The 19,730-nt window shown below is 38.2% G+C and overlaps 3 protein-coding genes across 4 annotated transcripts; 2 read left to right on the forward strand and 1 right to left on the reverse strand.

Annotated features, from left to right (window-relative positions):
* Positions 1-72: 72 nt before the first annotated feature.
* Positions 73-5,533, forward strand: LOC140945070 (large ribosomal subunit protein eL19-like). Its single transcript, XM_073394139.1, has 4 exons — positions 73-117; positions 2,676-2,782; positions 3,311-3,665; positions 5,362-5,533. The coding sequence occupies exons 1-4, from the start codon at positions 113-115 to the stop codon at positions 5,483-5,485; spliced, it is 591 nt and encodes a 196-aa protein (XP_073250240.1). The 5' UTR covers positions 73-112; the 3' UTR covers positions 5,486-5,533.
* A 949-nt stretch (positions 5,534-6,482) lies between these two features.
* On the reverse strand, positions 6,483-9,766 carry LOC140945071 (uncharacterized). Its single transcript, XM_073394140.1, has 3 exons — positions 9,420-9,766; positions 7,835-8,006; positions 6,483-6,815 (listed from the first exon to the last, which is right to left on the reverse strand). Exons 1-3 carry the CDS (start codon positions 9,658-9,660, stop codon positions 6,647-6,649), a joined length of 582 nt encoding a protein of 193 aa, XP_073250241.1. The 5' UTR covers positions 9,661-9,766; the 3' UTR covers positions 6,483-6,646.
* Positions 9,767-9,880: 114 nt separating this feature from the next.
* LOC140945067 (E3 ubiquitin-protein ligase RNF19A-like) lies at positions 9,881-19,281 on the forward strand. Of its 2 annotated transcripts, XM_073394137.1 has the most exons (6): positions 9,881-10,404; positions 10,628-10,719; positions 10,965-11,787; positions 12,749-12,911; positions 15,588-15,978; positions 16,893-19,281. In XM_073394137.1, the coding sequence occupies exons 3-6, from the start codon at positions 10,979-10,981 to the stop codon at positions 17,228-17,230; spliced, it is 1,701 nt and encodes a 566-aa protein (XP_073250238.1). In that variant the 5' UTR covers positions 9,881-10,404; positions 10,628-10,719; positions 10,965-10,978; the 3' UTR covers positions 17,231-19,281. The 2 variants fall into 2 exon arrangements, with proteins under 2 accessions (XP_073250238.1, XP_073250237.1); XM_073394136.1 differs by lacking the exon at positions 10,628-10,719.
* The last annotated feature ends 449 nt before the right edge of the window (positions 19,282-19,730 follow it).

Raw genomic sequence — 19,730 nt, forward strand, 5'->3', positions numbered from 1 at the left:
ATAAACAAACTCACTTTGTTGGTCAATATTCACAGACCCTATTGATAAATTCGTAGGCCTCCCCCTATAGGCAATTGCACCACCACGTTCTTCCCTTTCACTCGCCGCCATTATGAGGTAGGAATAGTTGTGGACTTCTGGGATAAACTTAGGCATTATAACGCTATATATTAACCATACTTGCGTTAAAAACCATTCAAAACAAAGCTTAAACATTAGTTTTTGCCGTGATATGGTTTATATAAAATATAATCTTTGTAAAACAGGAAAAAATGATTAAAATCGTTGCACGTGTTGTTATAGATTTAGCATAGGTAGGTGAAGTTCCTACTGCTGTGAGAAACTGGGAGGAATTATCAGAATATTCATATTTTTTTAGTATGAGCTAAATAGGTGATATGCTTCAGCAGGAGAGTGCTTAAAATTTTGGGAATCAGAAAACCTGTGAAGAATAATTTTGTAATTTTTTTGTTGACATCAGTTGGAGATAATTTAAGTAATCAGTACAGTTTTAAGAATTTAAAAGTTTTCGTTTTAAAACACATACATTTTGATACGGTTAGGCCTTCTGTCCACACTAATAAACGGAGTGTTTTGAAAGCAGATCAAAATGAAAACGCATATATATTGTATCAGTACTAGTGTGGACAGTCGAAAACGCATCAAAATGAAAGCAATGACTGGAAATATCGCAGGCACATGTGTTTGTAGCATATGTGTAGAGTTAAACTTATGTCACCACATGTAAATTCTATTGCTTAAGCACGTTTTAGTGTGGACAGTCAAAAATGCATTAAGGCAGCAATGTGGACAAATCTATAGATGCATTTTCAATGACAACGAAAACCTATGCGTTTGAAGACACATTAGTGTGGACAGGGTATAGGAATAAGGGATACTGTGAATCAGTCCAGAGTTCAAAAACATTTGAAGTGTTGTATCAGAAAGTGCATGAGATTATAGTGACTAGTCGCCACCCAGAGCTCGAGAGAGCCCTTGTCATGTACATTTGTACCTTGTGATGGGAAGGCCAGATCATGATCTTGGAAGCTACGTTATCTCTAGGGCTGCAATAATTTGCTGATTCATCGGTGAACCCTGATGCTTATAGTATATTGTAATTTCAAGAGTAGCTTTTGTTTTCACACTCTAAAACATTGGCTTTGCTTGTAAATTGCATTAAAAAGGAACCATTAATTTGTCTCTAGGACCAGGTTGTTCAGTGCTGGGTTAAGATAACCCAGGGTTAGTGTGAAATTTGAATTCAGATATGAAACTAGCTTAAAAAGCAAATTTTGTCTACAATAATATTTGATAAATGGCTACTCGAAAAAGATTAGAGAAAATTATCCAACAAAATGCTTTTGATCAAAAGAAAAAGAAACCCAGCTTAAAATTTAACTCTTGGTTAGGGCTAACCAGCCTTCAAACAACTGGGCCCGGACCTAGTCCTATTGTTATCCAGTGTAGAGAGAGTAAGGTTTCAGTTAGTGACAACTGTTATCAGGCAATTTTTTGGTGATACCAAGGTGGTATAGCTAAATGTGAAATTAATGAAGAACAAGACGCCTAAAGTCGTTTCCGTGGGATGCGTTGGTCTATGGAAGCATAATGGCGTTTTATCTAGGTTAATGGAACAAAACAAAACAAAACATCCGCTTGCTTTATCCAGGGTCGAACCCAGGGTTACAAAGTTTGATAAAGTTCCAATGTTTTAATACAAGATGAAAGTTTAATATTCCAAGATGCTCTTGATACGGTTAAAAATTAATTGCCATGTGTTTCCAAGGTCTCAAAGTTAACATAGTTCCAATGATTATCCCTGATTCCAACGTATAATAAGTTTACTCATGTCCTGATCCGTGTCCCATCCAGAAGTCCAATCCATGCCGAAACTGAGTCATCGATCGACGAGGACAATATTTTCGCGATTTCAACGCCAATCGTCAAGGGTGCGAGGTGAAATTTACGCGATTTAACCTCCCATCGTCAAGGTGTTTTCGATAAGAAAAGAAAAAAAACTGAACTCTAGCTGTGCTCGGCAAAAACTGGCGAACTGCCAGGAACTCCGAATAGAAAAATCTATCGGAAATCACGGCCCGCAACCAGACGCTACTAAAACCTTCTGAAAAAGCTAGACCTAAACAAAAAAGAATCATGAAGGAAAGAAATAATTTGGCTTAGGTCGCCTTTCGTGACTTGCCAGTATCCCGAAGGATTTTGCTGGTTAACAAGCCATCCTAAACCACGAGTGGGAAAACTCAAGCACGACAAATTTGGCAAGGAACGTTCTGATTTCATTTTTCTTCAGCGGAAGCAAATCGATACAAATTTTGTACAATCTGATTGGTCGGCTTGGAAGAAAAGATAATCGATAAAGATTTTACGCAATCCTATTGGCTGGCTTTGCAATTTTGGGTACAACCAAACCGGATTTTTACCGTGGTAGTGCCACAGGCATCCCACGGAAATAGCTCCCAAGAAATTAATTTTTATGATAGATATATATATATATATATTGTTTTGTTCTAAGTCCAGCTGCTACAGTTTCAAAGTGCAGTGCTTTGTTTCTCATTCATTATAGGGACACTTTCTTGACATTATAAACTTGTGTGACAGGTTTCATGTTGTTTCATTTTCATTTACTACATCATAGTGAATGCTTTGTTTTATAGTACTTTGCGACTTCAGAAGCGGCTGGCAGCCAGTGTCCTTAAATGCGGAAAAAAGAAGATTTGGTTGGATCCTAATGAAACTAATGAAATTGCTAATGCCAACTCGCGTGAGTGTTTATTTCTGTTTTTGAGCCTTGTTTAACCCTTCTCAAGAAAGCCCTTATGAAAAGAAAATCCAGTGTTTGTCAAGTGGTGATCAATGTCAAGTAGTCGTGATAAAGAAAACCTGAATTTGTTTCCAACATTCAGGCTGGATTTGTTCCTAAGATGATGAGTGCAAAAACATCCAAAAGCTAGTTACCATGACAACTCATGTGCTCTGTTTGTTGTTAACTCAGGAGTACTGCTAGCGGTGCTTTTAACAACTTGGCCTTGTTGAATATTAAGCTGTTTTGAAATTGGACAGTCCTTTTATCATTAACATTTCAATTTTTTTTTTTTTTTTTTTTAAACCTATTTTGTAATGCATACCCAACTGTCACTTTGACGTCAGTAGCAGTATTTTTCTTTTACCATGGAAACCTTGTCAGAGCAACAGCATAGTTTGGTTGCATGAATTTAAAGCAAGTTTGATAAGGGATGAAGATATCTAATGAGATATAGGATTAAATGATTCATTTCTTTTGCATTTTTAGGCCAAAATATTCGTAAACTTGTCAAAGATGGTCTGATCATCAAGAAACCAACAATTATCCATAGCCGTGCTCGTGTGCGCAAGGCTGATGAAGCCAGAAAGAAGGGTCGACACAGCGGACATGGTAAAAGAAAAGGTACTGCCAATGCACGTATGCCTGAAAAGGTCATCTGGATGAGGCGTATGCGAGTGCTGAGAAGGCTGCTGCGAAAATATAGAGAAGCTAAAAAGATTGATAACCACATGTACCACACCCTTTACATGAAGGCCAAGGGAAATGTGTTCAAGAACAAGAGAGTATTAATGGAGTACATCCACAGGAAGAAGGCTGAAAAGCAGCGTGCCAAACTTCTCAGGTAGGAACTTCTTTTACATGTAGTGTTTGTAATAATATATTATACTGTAGTACTTTTCTGTAGTATTGTATTTTACTGTGGTGGATTGTTCTTATCTCATCAACTAAGCATTGCAACACGCTTTTCGTATTTGCAGGGTTTATATGCGTCTTGAAAACCCTTGAATTTTAGAGCCCTTTTTCAAGGCCTTGAAAGTCCTTGAAATTCTCCTTCATTCATTTTAATCCTTGAAAGTCCCTGAATTTGTCAAAGAACATTTTCAAACCCTCACAAAACTTTGGAAAATACCAATTTGAAGCTAACAGAGTAAAATAGGCATTGAGAAAATGAAAGTCAGGTATGGACTTACAAATGAGTTTTCATTAGAAATGGTTGCCCCTAAGAACAAAAGCCTATCATTATCGGATTTTATTCATAGTTTATTTGGAACGTGTGGAAAGTCTTTAAAAGTCATTGAAAAATCTTGAATTTTATATGGGAAGGAGTGTACCCTGTAATTTAGTACTCGGAGACTTTGTTTATTATTATTTCCTACCTTTAAGAACAGATGCCAGGGCTCGAAATTGCAACTCACTGGTCGCCAATGCGACTAAAATTTGGGTTCTGGCGACTACATTTTAAGACCTGGTCGCCAGTTGGCGAGTCATCTTCTGTTTCAGTAAGATAACCCCTTGTCCCACATTTCTAATTAGTATGTGTAATCAAATGGTGACGAGTGAAATTAGGGAGTTCGAGTTATCAAGGGTTTGAGTTACCGACAGTAAAATACAGTGAATGTATGACGGAAATCCAAAGGAAATCGATTTTGGTTCGAGTTAGCGCGAGGTTCGAGTTAGCAAGGGTTCGAGTTATCGGGAGTTGACTGTACGAAATATGGGCTCAGAGCAAAGGGGGCAAAGGGACTGCACTGTGCAAGCTCAAAAAATTGGAAGTGTCCCAAGTTTTTTAGACTGGGATTGTAGAGGCACATTCATTTACTGCTCATGTTATCTGTTAACAATCACGTTTCCTTGGATTTGTGTCTGCAAGACATCATTGTCCTTTTTGGCCTAGTCTTTTAGTTGCGTAATGTCTAACTATTGCACACTATTAAGCCGGCCTTGCCTTCTTCTTATGAAGGATGGGTGACTAAGTGTGCAAACAACAACTAAGGAGTTTTTCTGACTGATCTGAGATTGCATTATCTGTTATTGACTTCAGTCCTGGGCTCCTCTCACATACTTCTGCCACGTACTTTCTATAACAAACTATTTGTTAGCAAAGCACAGTCAGGCAAGCTATAGATTAGCCTGTGTCACAGACTGAAATAAACAGTTACTTCTGGTTAAGTCCATTTGCAAAACGGCGCTGATCCTTGTGCTGGGCTTTCACTTGTGTAGCAGGATTTGAGCACGCACCATGATTGGCCTGTTAAACAAGCCATTGTTAATTTGCCAATCACGTTAAAAGGAAATTCAAAACGCGTCTGGTAATTTGTTGAGTCCGCTGGGGGAGGAGAACAAAGATATCGGTGCTGCTTCGCAGACATTAGTAACCAGGTTTAGATTACATCTGCAGTGAAGGCTATTTATGGATTAGATAACCTTTTTAATACTAAGGATTTAATGGAATAACATTTAAAACTGTAAATTTATTTTATCAGAAGTTATAACGCCTCCAAATTAACCAGTTCTGACAAACTTTTGTTTGGTTACAGTGATCAAGCTGAGGCTCGCAGACAGAAGAACAGGGCAGCCAAACAGAGGCGTGAAGAACGCCAGGAGCAGAAAAGAAAAGAGATGATCCAACAATTTGCCAAGGAGGAAGAGGCAGCTAAATAAATAAACCTTCTTCAAAATGCTTGAATAAAACTTATTTTGTGAGGGCAAGTTGTAGTTCTACATGACTGTATTTATCAAGTGATTTGCTACAAAAACCCTGTCTTGCAGATGTTGGCCAATCATTTTCCCATAGATGCCATAGACTGCACGCAGTCTCTTATTTTTCTTTTGAGACACAGTAGAATGAGAGCATTTGTTTGGGGGGAGTGGCTTTGCTGCAAGGAATGAAGGCAGAAGCTCAAGTAAAGAAAAAAATTTGTATACCTATTTTGACTTTTTCGCTCACCGCACCTGGCTCTGAGAAAAGAAAGACAACCGCTCGCAGTCTATAGATGCCATGTCGGTCTTGCAGGGTGTAGGTCAAACCTTGCTACCTTGAAGACTTGCCCTTATTTTCTGTGTTAGCTCAATTTAAGTACATGAATGAGTCCCGAATATTTAAGTAGCTTGGGTGTCAAGCATTGTTTTATGGTCCCCATTGTTGCATTCCATGCCATTCTAGTGCATGCCACACAGACTATGAATTAACCTGCAGTAGAGAAAAATATAAAACCCTCAAAGTATAGTTTATCATGGTCTGCATGTATGTGTTGTTAAAAATTTACTTTTTTGTTTAACCTTTCAAACCAGTTTATTGAATTGTATGTAATTTCCCCTGCTTTGAATAACTAGTTAAAACTGAGATGAAGGAAAAAAAAGTTGGTTTGGAAACTTTAAAAACCAAAAAATACACCTCAAACAGAACACATGCTTCTAAATCTTTGCTTACAGGGAGATAACCTCCAGCGCATGCTTTTCTAGGGGAGTTGTATTTCCTCCCTCGGAGTTAAATTTGACTGCCCTCATAAATGCCTTGGTGGGAGGCTACTGGGGAGAAGGTCTTTCGCTCTGGTCTTAGAGCAAGCAGTACCATGTTTCATAGGTGATATTAAGTGTGAGCATGATCTTCCATAACTTTACTGATAAACAGCAAGTGATATGTTTCAATACAGTATTTTTTATTTATTCATGAGGGTACATTGTACATTGTGTTTATAAATGGGGCAATTTCCAATTTCTATGTTATTTTACTAAAACTATAAATAAAATATAATACAAAGAAGGAAGCTAAAAGTAACCTTAAAATCTTTCAACTCATAGCACTTCAACCTACAAATATTTTTAACAGCCATTAACACATGGGGCATATTTAATGTTAAAGTTGTGATTTGTCAATACATCTCCCCTCACTGTCTGTTTTTTCCATTCATCTGACCCATCACAACAGTCGCATATCCCATCATTGATACGTGAAGAGGGCAAATACTGCTGTTGACTGGAACAGAAAAATCTGTTGAAAAAGAAAACTAAAGTAAACAAGAGTAATATAATTAACAAATAAATAACCATTTAGAGGTAGCACAACCACAGACTTGTACCCAGTCGCTATTTAATATGTGTTTCTGGGGTGCAAGAAGATTAGGATTAGGTTGAGGCATGTGGGGGTCTATTTTCTTCTTGCCACTTCCCGTGAATACTTGCACACCCCACTCAAATCATCCAATCTTCTCTCTTCTCATCTCACCAAATGGGTATGAGTCTGGCACATCCACCTAGTGTGGTTCTTTGTCTACCATTCCTGGTTGAATTGGAATTTGGAAATGCTGGTTTATGAGGAGAGGGGAAAACTGGAGAACTTCTGAGCAAAGGAGAGAACCAACACCAAACTCACAGGAAAAAATAACAGATTCCCATTTTTGGATATTTTAGGGTATTTAAAGAATACCCACAAAAATCCCAAATTTGGAAGAGTGAGACAAGTCCCAATCAGGGAATTTAGTTGGGAATTCCCTCGTTGGGACTTGTCTCACTTTGCCAAATTTGGGATTTTTATGGGTATTCTTTAAGTACCCTAAAATATCCAAAAAGGGGAATCCGTTATTTTTTCCTGTGACTCATCCCACATATGGCGCTGATGCCGGGATTTGAACCAATGTCACACAGGTGGGAGGCGAGTGTTCTCACCACTGCACCATCCCTTGCTCCCCAGGGTAAAATAATTGTGATCAGTAATTAATTTTGCTGTTCACCCTTAATTAAGGCCAATAGAGTCAAGACAAAATATTTCAATCAGTTAAAGTTACTATCTGACATAAATAGCACCACATCACTGTTAATAATAAGAAAAGGCTATTTTAACAAACTGAGTTTTATTAACAGTTGTTGTATTGTTTAAGAAGGAGTACCGGTAGGTAGAGAGTTGTAAGATTTTCTGAAACAGAGCACAGTTCTCGTCAACACCCCATCTCTTGAGGGGGTGGGGTGACATGGCTGGGATAAGTGACCACAGGAACTCTAGTAAAGACCCACCTCATGTTTGGACAAGCCCCTGTTCCAGGTTCATCACTACCATCAATGCAGTCACAGTAATCATCATTAACTGCACTCCAGCTTATACTGAGCTCTCCATCTAAACAAGTGAACAAACCCATTGGATTGGGTTGATATTTTTGGAGGTCAGAGGGTGCAACCCCTAAAACAACTGTAAATATAAATACATAAGAATATTATCAAAAATCAAAGATAAATCAAGGCTAATAGAACTGTAACAGAATCCCTTGTAGTTTAATGCATGGACAATTTGGATCAGGAGTTTACTTTTGAATGGAGTGGCCTAACACAAGGTATTCATCTTGAATATCAAGGAAGAAAGGATAGTTAAAAAAGTCCAAAAACATCAACAGCATCAAATCTCTTGTTAACACTACAAACTGAAAACTTGTGGCAGCTATTTTTTAAGGCCCTCTTAGGGGGGTTATGTATGTCCCTAGTCTTATTTTCTTATTTTCAAAACCTGTCGTTTCGCATATTGAGGAGAAAGCCATTTTACTATATATTGTCTTTGCACTTTTCTCTGATGTTGTTGCATTATTGCAACCTATCTTTGTATCATTTTTCACCATTTCTGCTGTCTTATGTTGCTGTTTCAAGGTCATGTCACTTGTTGGCATTTTACCCTTCACTTGTACAGACAAGGTAATTGTTTATTTCTACTGGCAAATAGCTGATGAGGGGTAAAGCTTTGAGTCAACTGTCAAAGCCATGCAATCACATGCAAGACCACGTAACCATCAATTTAGTACAACATCTACCAGTATTCTTACAAAATTAATATTAAAAGCACTTTATGGTGACTACTTTTCCAGGGAAGCAAGGAGGCACTTCTGATATAATGGATAGCTATGTAGGTATCTGCCCTTGTGAAACAGTTTAGTATGGGATACTAGGTAGAAAAAAAAGGATTTTGGTCTAAATTAGGGTATGATTATTTCATGGGAAATTGATCAGTGCTATGAAGGATTGGAGTTTCTGGCTCAATGTTTTTTGGGTAAAGGGTAGGGAATTTTTTTGTCACCTGGTATAGAACAGGGTAGGCTGAAGGTTCCCTGCCAGGGTCCCACCAGTAAACCCCCCCCCCAACCCCACCCCTCACCACCACCACCTCACCTAGTATTCCAGTGCCCATAGATAGTGAGTAAAGAATAATATATTAATTATAACCATAGGCGGCCCAGACGTAGTATGTGTCACTGAATGAATATATTAATATCTACATTGACAAATTAATGCGATGAGTCGTCGAAACTCCCATGGACTAAAATAGTCTAAAAGTCAAAATATAACAAAACAAAGCTAAGATACCTTCAACTGAACGTATCCTTGTCTTTCCTGGCCGGTTTAAGTGGCATTTAGTTGAGAGACAAGGATACGTTCAGTTGAAGGTATCTTAGCTTTGTTTTGTTATATTTTGACTTTTAGACTATTTTAGTCCAAGGGAGTTTCGACGACTCATCGCATTAATTTGTCCATGTGGATATTAATATATTCATTCAGTGACACATACTACGTCTGGGCCGCCTGTGTTTAAAGCTAAGCTTTGTAGCCTAAGTCATACCTTTATTTATGCAGTGACCAAATGTTTGCACGCCATCTTCCAATACGCATTTGTTGCCATTTGCTTTCTCGTCCGTTTCACTTCCACTTTTTTGAAGTTCTTTCTCGTTAACGGAAAGGACAGTTTTTTCATGACTTTCATCCAGTATCTTGATTGTTTTCCAGTGGGAAAAAAAGAAAAGAATTAGCACAATGCCAAAACTGATTAGAAGATAACATCTCCTTGACCTGCCGAATCTCATGGAAGGAAGTTACTTTAATTAAAACTAGACATTCGTGACATTAAATGTCTTGGCATATATTTAAAACACGTTCAAACGCGAAGGGGCGAATGTAAGATAATTGGAAGTCTCGTGGTCGAAAACAAAACATTCGAGACGACAGCGAGGAGTCTGGAAACCAATCTCTTCCTTCCTGGTGACGTTGTGTGACGTAAGATATGACAGCTTTTAGACCTACCACGTGACCCAAAGCAAAACAATTATCGCTGTGTTTGGAAATGAGATCGGGAAGACGGTTTTTCTACTCGATATATTCGTTGTTGCGTTTTTATTGTTTTCCCTGTTGCGTTTCGTCGAGTTAACTAGCTACTAAAGGACGTTTTGTCTTTACTGTTCAGCTGTTTACGTCCTTTGACGCATTTTTGCTCGACTGGAAACTACTAGACTGTTCTCAGTGTCTATCTTGATCTGTGGAGTGTGAACGAAATTTCAAATACACTTCGTTTGCTTTTTAAAGGCAAATGAAATTTATGTAACGGCCCTAGTTTCGTTCTATGATCACATAACCCAACTACACAGGAAGACGGCCTCTACATTACACATTAGAAAAACGGAGTGATGCGAAAATAAACTTTCAATTCAATTTCCAAAAATATCGTGTCGTGTAATTTTTCCATTTTAAGGCGTTGCAAAAGTGGAATGTTTGGCACAATTTTCTAAACTGGGAAGCGTCAGATCATATATCGACTACAACGACATAAAAAGGTAAGACTTCATGCTCTTTGCGAATGATTTTTTTGTTCTATAACCTTTTTGTTTGTTCGTTAATCACTAAACAGGTGACCGGTTGTAAAATAAATGCGTTCTGTCGAATGGAAGACATTTGTAGATTTATTATGATTATACGGGTCGTCTACAACGGAAGTTTTATAGAAAATTTGACAACCAAGAGGAGTTCTTGAACCTTATTGTCTTCTTTTTTCGACAGTATTTTGTGAAAAAAAAATTTGAATTGGACTGCCTCTGTGCCTAGATTTCCACTGAACACCAAGAGAGAGAATCGAAAGTTTGGCAGCCGAAGTAAGTTTAGCTTGGGCTTAGATTTGACACAAAGCTTTAAATTTCTTATTCCTTCAGCAGTGCTTGGCAGTATGTGTTTAGTGAGTTTAAAATTTATCTAGCTAATTGATATTATCACCACATTACTTTTGCTATATTGGCAGTACATTTTCTTGTTCTTTCAAGTTTTTACGTTAATTCCCCAGAGAATCTTCATTCGAGCAGACGTGATTTCTAATGACTTGTCTGCGTTATGTTTTTGGCAGGACTTTAATCCGAGATGGCGAAAGGCAGAGTAACAGAAGTGGACAAGGCAAGAGGGACAATTTCAGAAGAATCTCCGTCGAAACAGAATCCCAGTGAGGATCGACGTTTCTCTCTTAGAAGGATTTTTGGGCGTTCGAAAAGCTACAAAGGCGAAAACTCGACAGACAAGTTTACAAGAAAAAGCAGTACTGATTCATTAGCTGTTTGCCCTGTTTGCTACGCTATGAGATCGAAATCTCTTTTTCCAGAAATTTCAACATGTGAACACAGGTCTTGCTTCGAGTGTCTAAGACAGTACATGACAATTGAAATCAATGAGTCAAGAGTTAATTTAACTTGTCCGGAATGCTCAGAACGATTTCATCCAAACGACATAAAGCTAATTTTGAACAACGATGCCTTAATGGCCAAATATGATGAATTTACTTTACGGAGAACATTAGTTGCAGACCCTGATTGCCGATGGTGTCCTGCCCCAGATTGCGGCTATGCTGTCATTGCATCTGGGTGTGCAAGCTGTCCAAAATTGCAATGTGAACGACCCGGTTGCAACACAGAGTTTTGCTACCACTGTAAGCAAATCTGGCATCCTAATTTGACTTGTGACTCGGCAAGAATGCGACGTGCCACTCACATTAAGTCAATGTCGGGATCTGAGGGCCGCAATTCAAATGGCTCAGATGACATGAAGCCATGTCCTAGATGTGGCGCTTTTATTATCAAAATGGATGATGGCTCATGTAATCACATGACTTGTGCAGTTTGTGGTGCAGAGTTTTGTTGGTTATGCATGAAGGAAATTTCAGATTTGCATTACTTAAGGTGAGGCAATATACTTAGCTGCATGTAAAGGAAAATTTGGAGGCATTTAAATAAGATGCCTTTTTCTCTAAAAAAATATTGCATGTATGGTGCCTGCTACTTTGGTTATCCTATCTCCTACTACAGAACACTCTGACTGCACCAAATACATTAAACTATGATACAGACACCTGTTTAGTGCAGACACTTGGGTGTCTGGCATTGTTATCTGTTTTAAGGAGGGGGACGTTGGGGGCTATTCAATACCTCAATACCATGAGAAAAATTGGCAAATACCATGTCAAAAATTGATGAAATACTGATACCGCATTTATGACCATCTCACCTGTTTGTTTATCTCAAGCATGAATGCACCAGCAATCAACCTCAGCCATTGCGTGAAAACGCCAGAAGACCTCAAACTGATCAGTACAATGATAAAAAAGCCCAGGCATTTGATGCCCTACCAGTTTCATCGTAGATTATTGGTCAGAAATTGTGTAATCATTTACCGTTTTATAGTTTTAAGTCTTAAAAATATTGACCTGCATTAGACAGGAGAGAGCAAGTGAACAGTACCGCAATGATTCCATGAAGGGCCTTCTTTTACCGAATACCAATACAGCACATCAAAATGAAAGTTACCGATCAGAAATACTGCTTGGAAAAAAGCTCAATACTGTTTAACCCCTTCAAGGGAGTGTGACTGTACAGTGGAACATTTATAGGCACGGGAGCCGGGGATTTTAACCAGCTGTAAGGAGCATGACCGTTGGCTACTTTATAGAAAACAGAAAGAAAATGCATGTTAGGATGTAGAACCAAAAGAACTCCCAAGCTGTTCAATTCCCCTGTCCTATAAATTCAATTCCACCATCACTTGAACCTTGGGGGAAAAAAACACGTAAACACTCTTCTTTTCCTAAAATATGTCTTCAAACTGTGCTCTAAGATACAGAAGTCATTCTTTTATACTTTATAGCCCATCTGGTTGCACTTTTTGGGGTAAAAAGCCTTGGAGTCGTAAGAAGAAGATCCTATGGCAAATGGGAACTCTCATTGGTGCACCCCTTGGTATTGCCTTGGCTGCAGGAGTGGTACTACCTGCCATGGTGATTGGTATCCCTGTGTATGTTGGAAGACAGGTAGGGATTAAGAGCACAGAGTCACAGTTGGCTGACTGAAACAACAGCATCCCGAAAGACTGACAAAAATTGCTTGCACCAAATCTTTTTAGCCATGGGTTTGGTGTTTGCAAGTGGATATTAGGGACTTAAAACAAATCGCTATGGCGACCTATAATGGTGGTCGTGGATGCAGAGTCCTGGGGAGAGTACATTACTTTAAGCAAGCGGCACCCAAACAGTGACCATGGGGTTTCTCTCTCATTTGCTTTCGCTGTTAGTAAAATGCAGGGAAGATGTAATCACTGGAAAACCAGAAGCATCAAAAACTTTCTTGATAAAGTGAAAAACAACCCATGATAGGTTTTAAAACCAGTGATTGTAAAAAATAGGAGAAAAATTGAATTTTATACTCACGTGGGAGCAACTACGCCACAAGGCAGGTCTTCATTTTGTAGGATTTGGCATTACACCAAAAGATCATGTCCAAGCATGCACATTGAGTCATTTTTTGGCTTTTCTACTTCTGGCCTTCATAGTAGAGGTCACTATGGTTATTTGCTTAAAGTCCTTATTTTGTCAGTCACAGATAATGATCAGCAATATTGCGGGATGCAGCTAAGGAAAAGTTAAGCAGGCTTTTTCATTAGTCCAGCCGGCATTTTTATTCAACTCCACCTTCAGAAATTGCATTTCTTTGTTTCCCAGACCAGTATGAGATGATGGTAAGTTCTTTTTCAGCTGGTGAAATTAGCCAGCAGCCAGCCCTTAGCCACATCTGTGAATTACTGTTGGTCCTAACACAGCAGATGGGCCAGGGGGTGGAGTGGAGAGTACTGCCAGGTGTTATTTATGGGAAATTGTTTAGTAGTAATGAAGATTTAAGTTTCTGGTTTATAGTCTGGCTTGATGCCTAGTCAAGAAAGTTAGCAAAGTCAACTGCAGTGTTGCTAAAGATTAACGGTCCCAGCAGCACACATAGACCCCAGGGTCCTAAAACTGTGAATAGCAATCAACATTTTTTGCTCCTAACAATATCCATACACTTTCAAGAGATACTGTAATGAGAATCAATGGAATGATCACTAAAGGTAAAATTTCTTGATCTTTTGTCAAGTTCTCTCAACTTATACTTTAAGGAAATGAATAGAGACCAGTTTGGAGAATTTGTATGTGGATACTGGGGTTTAAAGGGTTAAACTTTTTCAACAAACTATGTCTGTCCTCTTTTAGAATTCAGCCAGGGCAAAACCCATTCTTGTATTTGCCATTTGTTTGACCGCGTGAATTAAGAAAAAAACAAACAGTCTTCTCTTTGTTTATTACGCTTTTTTAGCCTTACTTAGTCTTAACAGCCAAGTATTGCAATTCACAGGAGGTGACAAGTTTTTGCTTTCATTGTTTTGACCATTCACCTGATGTTTGGCAATTGTTTTCCCAGTTGAAAGTGACTTTTCCATGTAGGTACCAAGTGGTGACAAAACAAAGATTTTGGTTGCCTGGTGGCAAATTCTAGGTCCCAAAAAATGTCTGCAGAATTAATTGTGACTTACAGTATTGAAAAACATTAAAAGATGTTTTTGATACAGTAATCAAATTTCTTTACACAAAAAGTCGTCTTAAAATGTAAACATGATAATGAAAGATCTAAAAAGGTAACAACTCATGATCATGCAATCAAGGATAGAAGCATGACATGTAATTCCAGAGGGTTGAAATCATTTTGATTGACAAGGAATTTCACTTGTAATTAGGTAAATCGCTGTGAGTTTTAGCAGGTCTCTCCCTCAAAATACAAGCATGACACATAGCTAGTACTTAGTTATTAGCTGCTGGCTTGTGGCCATTAAATGCTCATAGTATTAATAATTCCTTAAGCAGGGGTTGTAACATTAACAAGTCAAAAAGCTAGTTGCATGCTGTCAACCTGTTTTGAAAGTCTGGTCATCAGCACTCAAGTTCTACTTGCTGTGGCGTCCAGGAGGGCTCATTAACATTATTATGGAGCCAGAGTTTGGCCCTGTTCGCACTCTTCAAAGTTTTGTTTGTTTTGCAAAAAATCTGCTAACAGTGAGCAGATAAATTCTAGTGCAAAATGGTTTTTTTCACCTATCAAAGATGCTGTCTAGAAAGTTTGGAGGGGTACAATGTTTTGTCAGGCAATGAAATCCTTTGCTCCTTGACAGCTATCCTTTGTCTGTTATCTTATTTTTCAAACTTGACTAATAATAGTTCCTTTAATTGACGTTGTTGGTTACATTAAAACTTTTGCGTACCTCAGATGCAAACAAGGTTACAAAAACAAAAATTTGGTAACTACACAAGTTTCAATTTTTTTGCAAATTCCAAACTCCATTTTCTGTTGTAGTGCGAACAGGACCTATGCAGACTGTATTTTATGCTAATACATGTCATGGCGCTCAGAAAGTCCCGTCCAATATTCTGGGACAAGGAGATTCTGTGCTGGGCAAGTAGATGTGCCTTAAAAAGCGTGGCAAAATGTGAGAGCTGTGTGCCCAAAGGACATGCTGGAAGTCAAGTTTTTTTTTAGCCCTGTCTATGTTACATGCATTTAACCGTTTGCTGCTCATGAAAAATTTAAAATAGAATTTAAAACCATTGTAATTATTTTCCTGTAGGGAAGCAAAAGGGGTATGCTTTTCTGAATACCAGTAACCCAACTTTTTTTTCATTCAGATCCATGACAAGTATGACAAACCTTATCAGTCAAGGCGGAAACGTCACTTGGCCATCACAGGGGCAGTGACAGTGTCAATCATAGCAGCACCTATCCTTGCCGCACTGACAGTTGGGGTTGGGGTGCCAATTGCTCTAGGTTACATCTATGGAGTGGTTCCAATATCTCTGTGCCGCAGTGGTGGTTGCGCCACAGTAACCAATATCAGAAATGGTAAAGGAGTGAATCTTGACTTTGACGAAGATGGTGAGCCTTCCACAGGGATGCCAGGGGTTGTAGGAGCATTTGGTACCTCTCGTTCCAGCAGCAGAAGCAGCATGCGTGGAGGGGATAAGGGTTCTACCACTGGAGTTGTGACTGTTGTGGCTACCGTTAACAACAGGGGAGCAGGTATGTGAATTATTAAGCTCATCCATTCTCTTTCCACTTTTTCTGTACTGCAGGAAAGAGGGCTGATGAATCCACTTTAAGGCAGGGTTCATACAGAACCTGGAAAGTCATTAGATTTGAGAATTTCATGTTTCCAGGCCTTGAAAGTCATGGAAAATTAAAGTTCTGTTTGGTAGACTATGTAGTAGAGGCAAGAAATTAAACAGCACAGAGGGCAAAATTTTGGTGGACACCATGGTTCATGTCTGTTGAATTGAGTTACGTCAAAAATGCCCTAAAACAGGGAAAGTTTTGAAAATTTTGTTAGGAGTATAAACCCCATAAGCATAGGGGCATTATCAGTGATATTTCTTTGCTGAGCTGCAAAATTAACATGGGGCTTCTGCAGAGCACATGTAGTGCATGACCCAGCTTAACTCCATAAAATTCTTCCAAAGGCTTCCAAATTGAAAGTGCAGTTGCTTTTTATTAACAACCAAGGGACACTTGCACAGTGTTCGTCTGAATCTGTGAACACTTTGAGCCCGTACAGCCTTAATGAGTGGTTTTTTTTTTGGCTTCAAAGTGGGCGTGCGAGACATAGATAAAATAGTAGAACTACCTGGTAATTGCTAACGCGCGCTTGTTATATTTTGTTGGTACGAGTGTTCACATGTTGTGTTTTTTTTTTTTTTATGTTGTAACCCCTTTTACAATCCTGAGGTGAAGGCTGTTAAATGCAGCCAAAATATAGGTTCACCGTGTTAAGAAACATCTGGTGTCCTCATTTGTGATGGATATATTATTATGTTATTTAATTATTATTATTTTATCAATAACTGCTTTATTTGTTCATTATAAGGTGACTGTTACATATAGTTGTCCCAAATTGCTCTTGATTTTTTTACTGATTTTGTCTTCTGTTTCTCTTATAGACACGGAAAGTGGCAAACAACCCAGTATTAGTATGAGTCAGGACTGCTCTAGCTTAGACAGTAGCACCATTGGACCCCGAGGGGGAGGTGATGGTGACAGTCATGCCTCACTGATTCCTGGACCCCGCAGTTGCACTGTCAGCATTGCAAGTAGCTTTGACAATTTTAACATCAACAATTGCGATGGTTTTGCTACGACATCTTCAATTGCAGAGGCTATGGTGGCAGACGATATTGTTGAACAAACCTCAGTTACTAACATATCCCATCATGGTAGTACTGTGGACAAGGACAGTTTATCAGTTTTGGAAAGTGTTGGTAGTAATGAAGATGATTAATTTGTTACACACTTTATCTAGCTGAGTGTTTTGTCTATGCATGTGCACAAACAAGTGGGGTTTCTTTTGCTCCTTTGTGTTTAGCATTCTCTCTGTCAAGTCATATTGAAATATGATGTTACAGGTATTTTGCAAATCCCACCATTTTGATATGCACAAATGAACTAAAATTGCTGGTTTTTGTACCGGGATATTATTAATGTAAATGAATTAATGTTAATCAACACATGAAATGTAAAGTTAAGTATTTTTTATAATTTCCGTAATTATTTTGTACATTCTGACTTTTCATTTTGCTTTAGTCATCATTCAATAAGATGTACCAGTAGTAATATTTCTGCCATTAGAATAATATTAATTATCATAGAAGAGGAGTTATATTTATTTGACGAAAATGATAATTTATCTTAGGTGAGTTTTTTCTTCAATTAAGTGTACATAATTTAAGTTGTCATTTGTGTTTTCATAGAATTTTTTTGTTTCCTTGACTGCACTTTCCTGTTGCATTTTTAATGAGCAAGCGGTTATTGTTTCTTGATGTTTTTTTTTTCTAACAAACATTTACAAATTGCATTGTGTTAATTAATTTGCATACAGGTTGAAAACTTTGGAAGCTTTATCAATGGTAATGTGGCATGCATGGACATAATAAATGCTATAACTTTTTGTTTATTGTGGGATTGAGAAGAATGATTATGGTTTTAAACTATCGATGGTAATTGTGTTGTATAATTAGGTTTATATATATCCATGACTGCCCTGATTCATGAGGAAGTCAGGCAGGTGCTGAGAGCACATTTGAATTTACAATCTTCAATGTTCCTTGGATGAACTTTTATCTTGTTCTCAATCTCATTAATAATAGATTAAGCTATTTACAACAAAGGAGTTTTTGAAGACCTTTAGTATGGATTCATTTGTACCATATATACATGTATACAGGGTCCGAAATTGCGCCTTCTCGGTCGCCAATGCGATCAAAATTCAGTTCTGGCGACCAGAATTTCATGGCCGGTCGCCAGCTGGCGACTTGTAAAGGTGGTTGTTATTGTAGACTTTCACGTTCGGAGAAAATGATTAGGAATTGAAACCTCGAAGCTATTTGCCAACAGGGGCGTACTTTTTGTCCTGCTGATATTTTTTTAATTTAAAAGTGAAACGAATCTTCCTGTAAATATACCTCCACAACAGCTACCATCAATACGAGTTGAACGTTTCCAAGCCGCCAAGGGGGATTTTTTGGCGACCATAATTTGCCCTCTGGCGACCAAAAATTTATACTTGCTCACCAGTTGGGGCCCATATTAAAAAGTTAATTTCGGACCCTGGTATAGCCTTCACATTTGCCCCTGGAATTTTTTATTCTTTTTGAGTTTTATTTTTTTCTTAATAAATAAATAAATTGCAACAGGCAAATGCGATGGCTAGACACGTAGGTGTATGCTGCAAATGAATACCCACCCACATTAGGATAATTGGTCATTTGGTAATATCCAGCCTGTCTGGATATTTGTTGAAACACTGCCTCATGTTTCATGTATTTACTATCAATAAAAGGTTTATGGAAAAAGAAAGGAAATCACCTAAGTGCCACAAAAAATATAAACACGTTTTGTGGAAAATTTCTTTTGCTAAGTGTTTTAACTAGTATCCAGACAGCTTACAGCCAAATTAATTACAAAAGCAAAGGATGTGGCTTTAAGCTACCCACTTTGTGTTTGACATTGGTTTTAAAACTTCATGACTTGAAAAATCTTGTGGAGTTACCAGATTATATTGTTACAGTTTACTTGGATATCAGGAGATTTAATAGTCTTGCAATCAAATTTCCATTAGCTAAACTTATGGTTTCTCATGTATATAGAATCCTACTGTAATATACAATCTTTTCAATTGTCTGTAGTTATTGATAACAAGAACTTATTCCTGCAGTAAAAGCATATTGGTCTGTACATACACTGTAGATAGTCATTCTTCCTCGCATCTATATTAAAAAGTAAAATAATTTTTTCTTTGAAGTAAAATAAAATATTCTAATTTTTGACTTACTAGATGTTTGAGCATTGGCATTATCATAAACAGGTGGTCTCCCCAGTCCACTTCGTCTTACACTGGTTAATTCAGTGTACCCTCCCTTCCACTTTCTCTACAGTGGTGGTAGGGTGAGGAGTAGAGCTTAAAGGCTCTTACGATTTGTCAGAACTGGCTGCCTAGACCGGTCGAGTCGTAAGGAGAATTCCAATATTAATGAGCTTAGTTCCTAAATGGTATGCACAGATGTGATAGGTTTTAGTAAAAATTTTGAGGAAAAACTAATATTTCATTTTCAAATTAACTGGTCTGGCCTGCCAGTTCTGACTTTGGGAAAGCACCCTACGAATGGAGGAGGCCCAGCTCTTAGAAATACCATAAAAATCCGAAAATAAGCCCCCAAAAATCGTAACGCTAAAAACCCTCCGTTAAATCGCCCCTCCGAATGTAAGCCCCCCGGGGGGCTGGT

This window comes from Porites lutea, chromosome 8 (genome assembly GCF_958299795.1).
Source record: "Porites lutea chromosome 8, jaPorLute2.1, whole genome shotgun sequence".
Classification (NCBI taxonomy): domain Eukaryota; kingdom Metazoa; phylum Cnidaria; class Anthozoa; order Scleractinia; family Poritidae; genus Porites; species Porites lutea.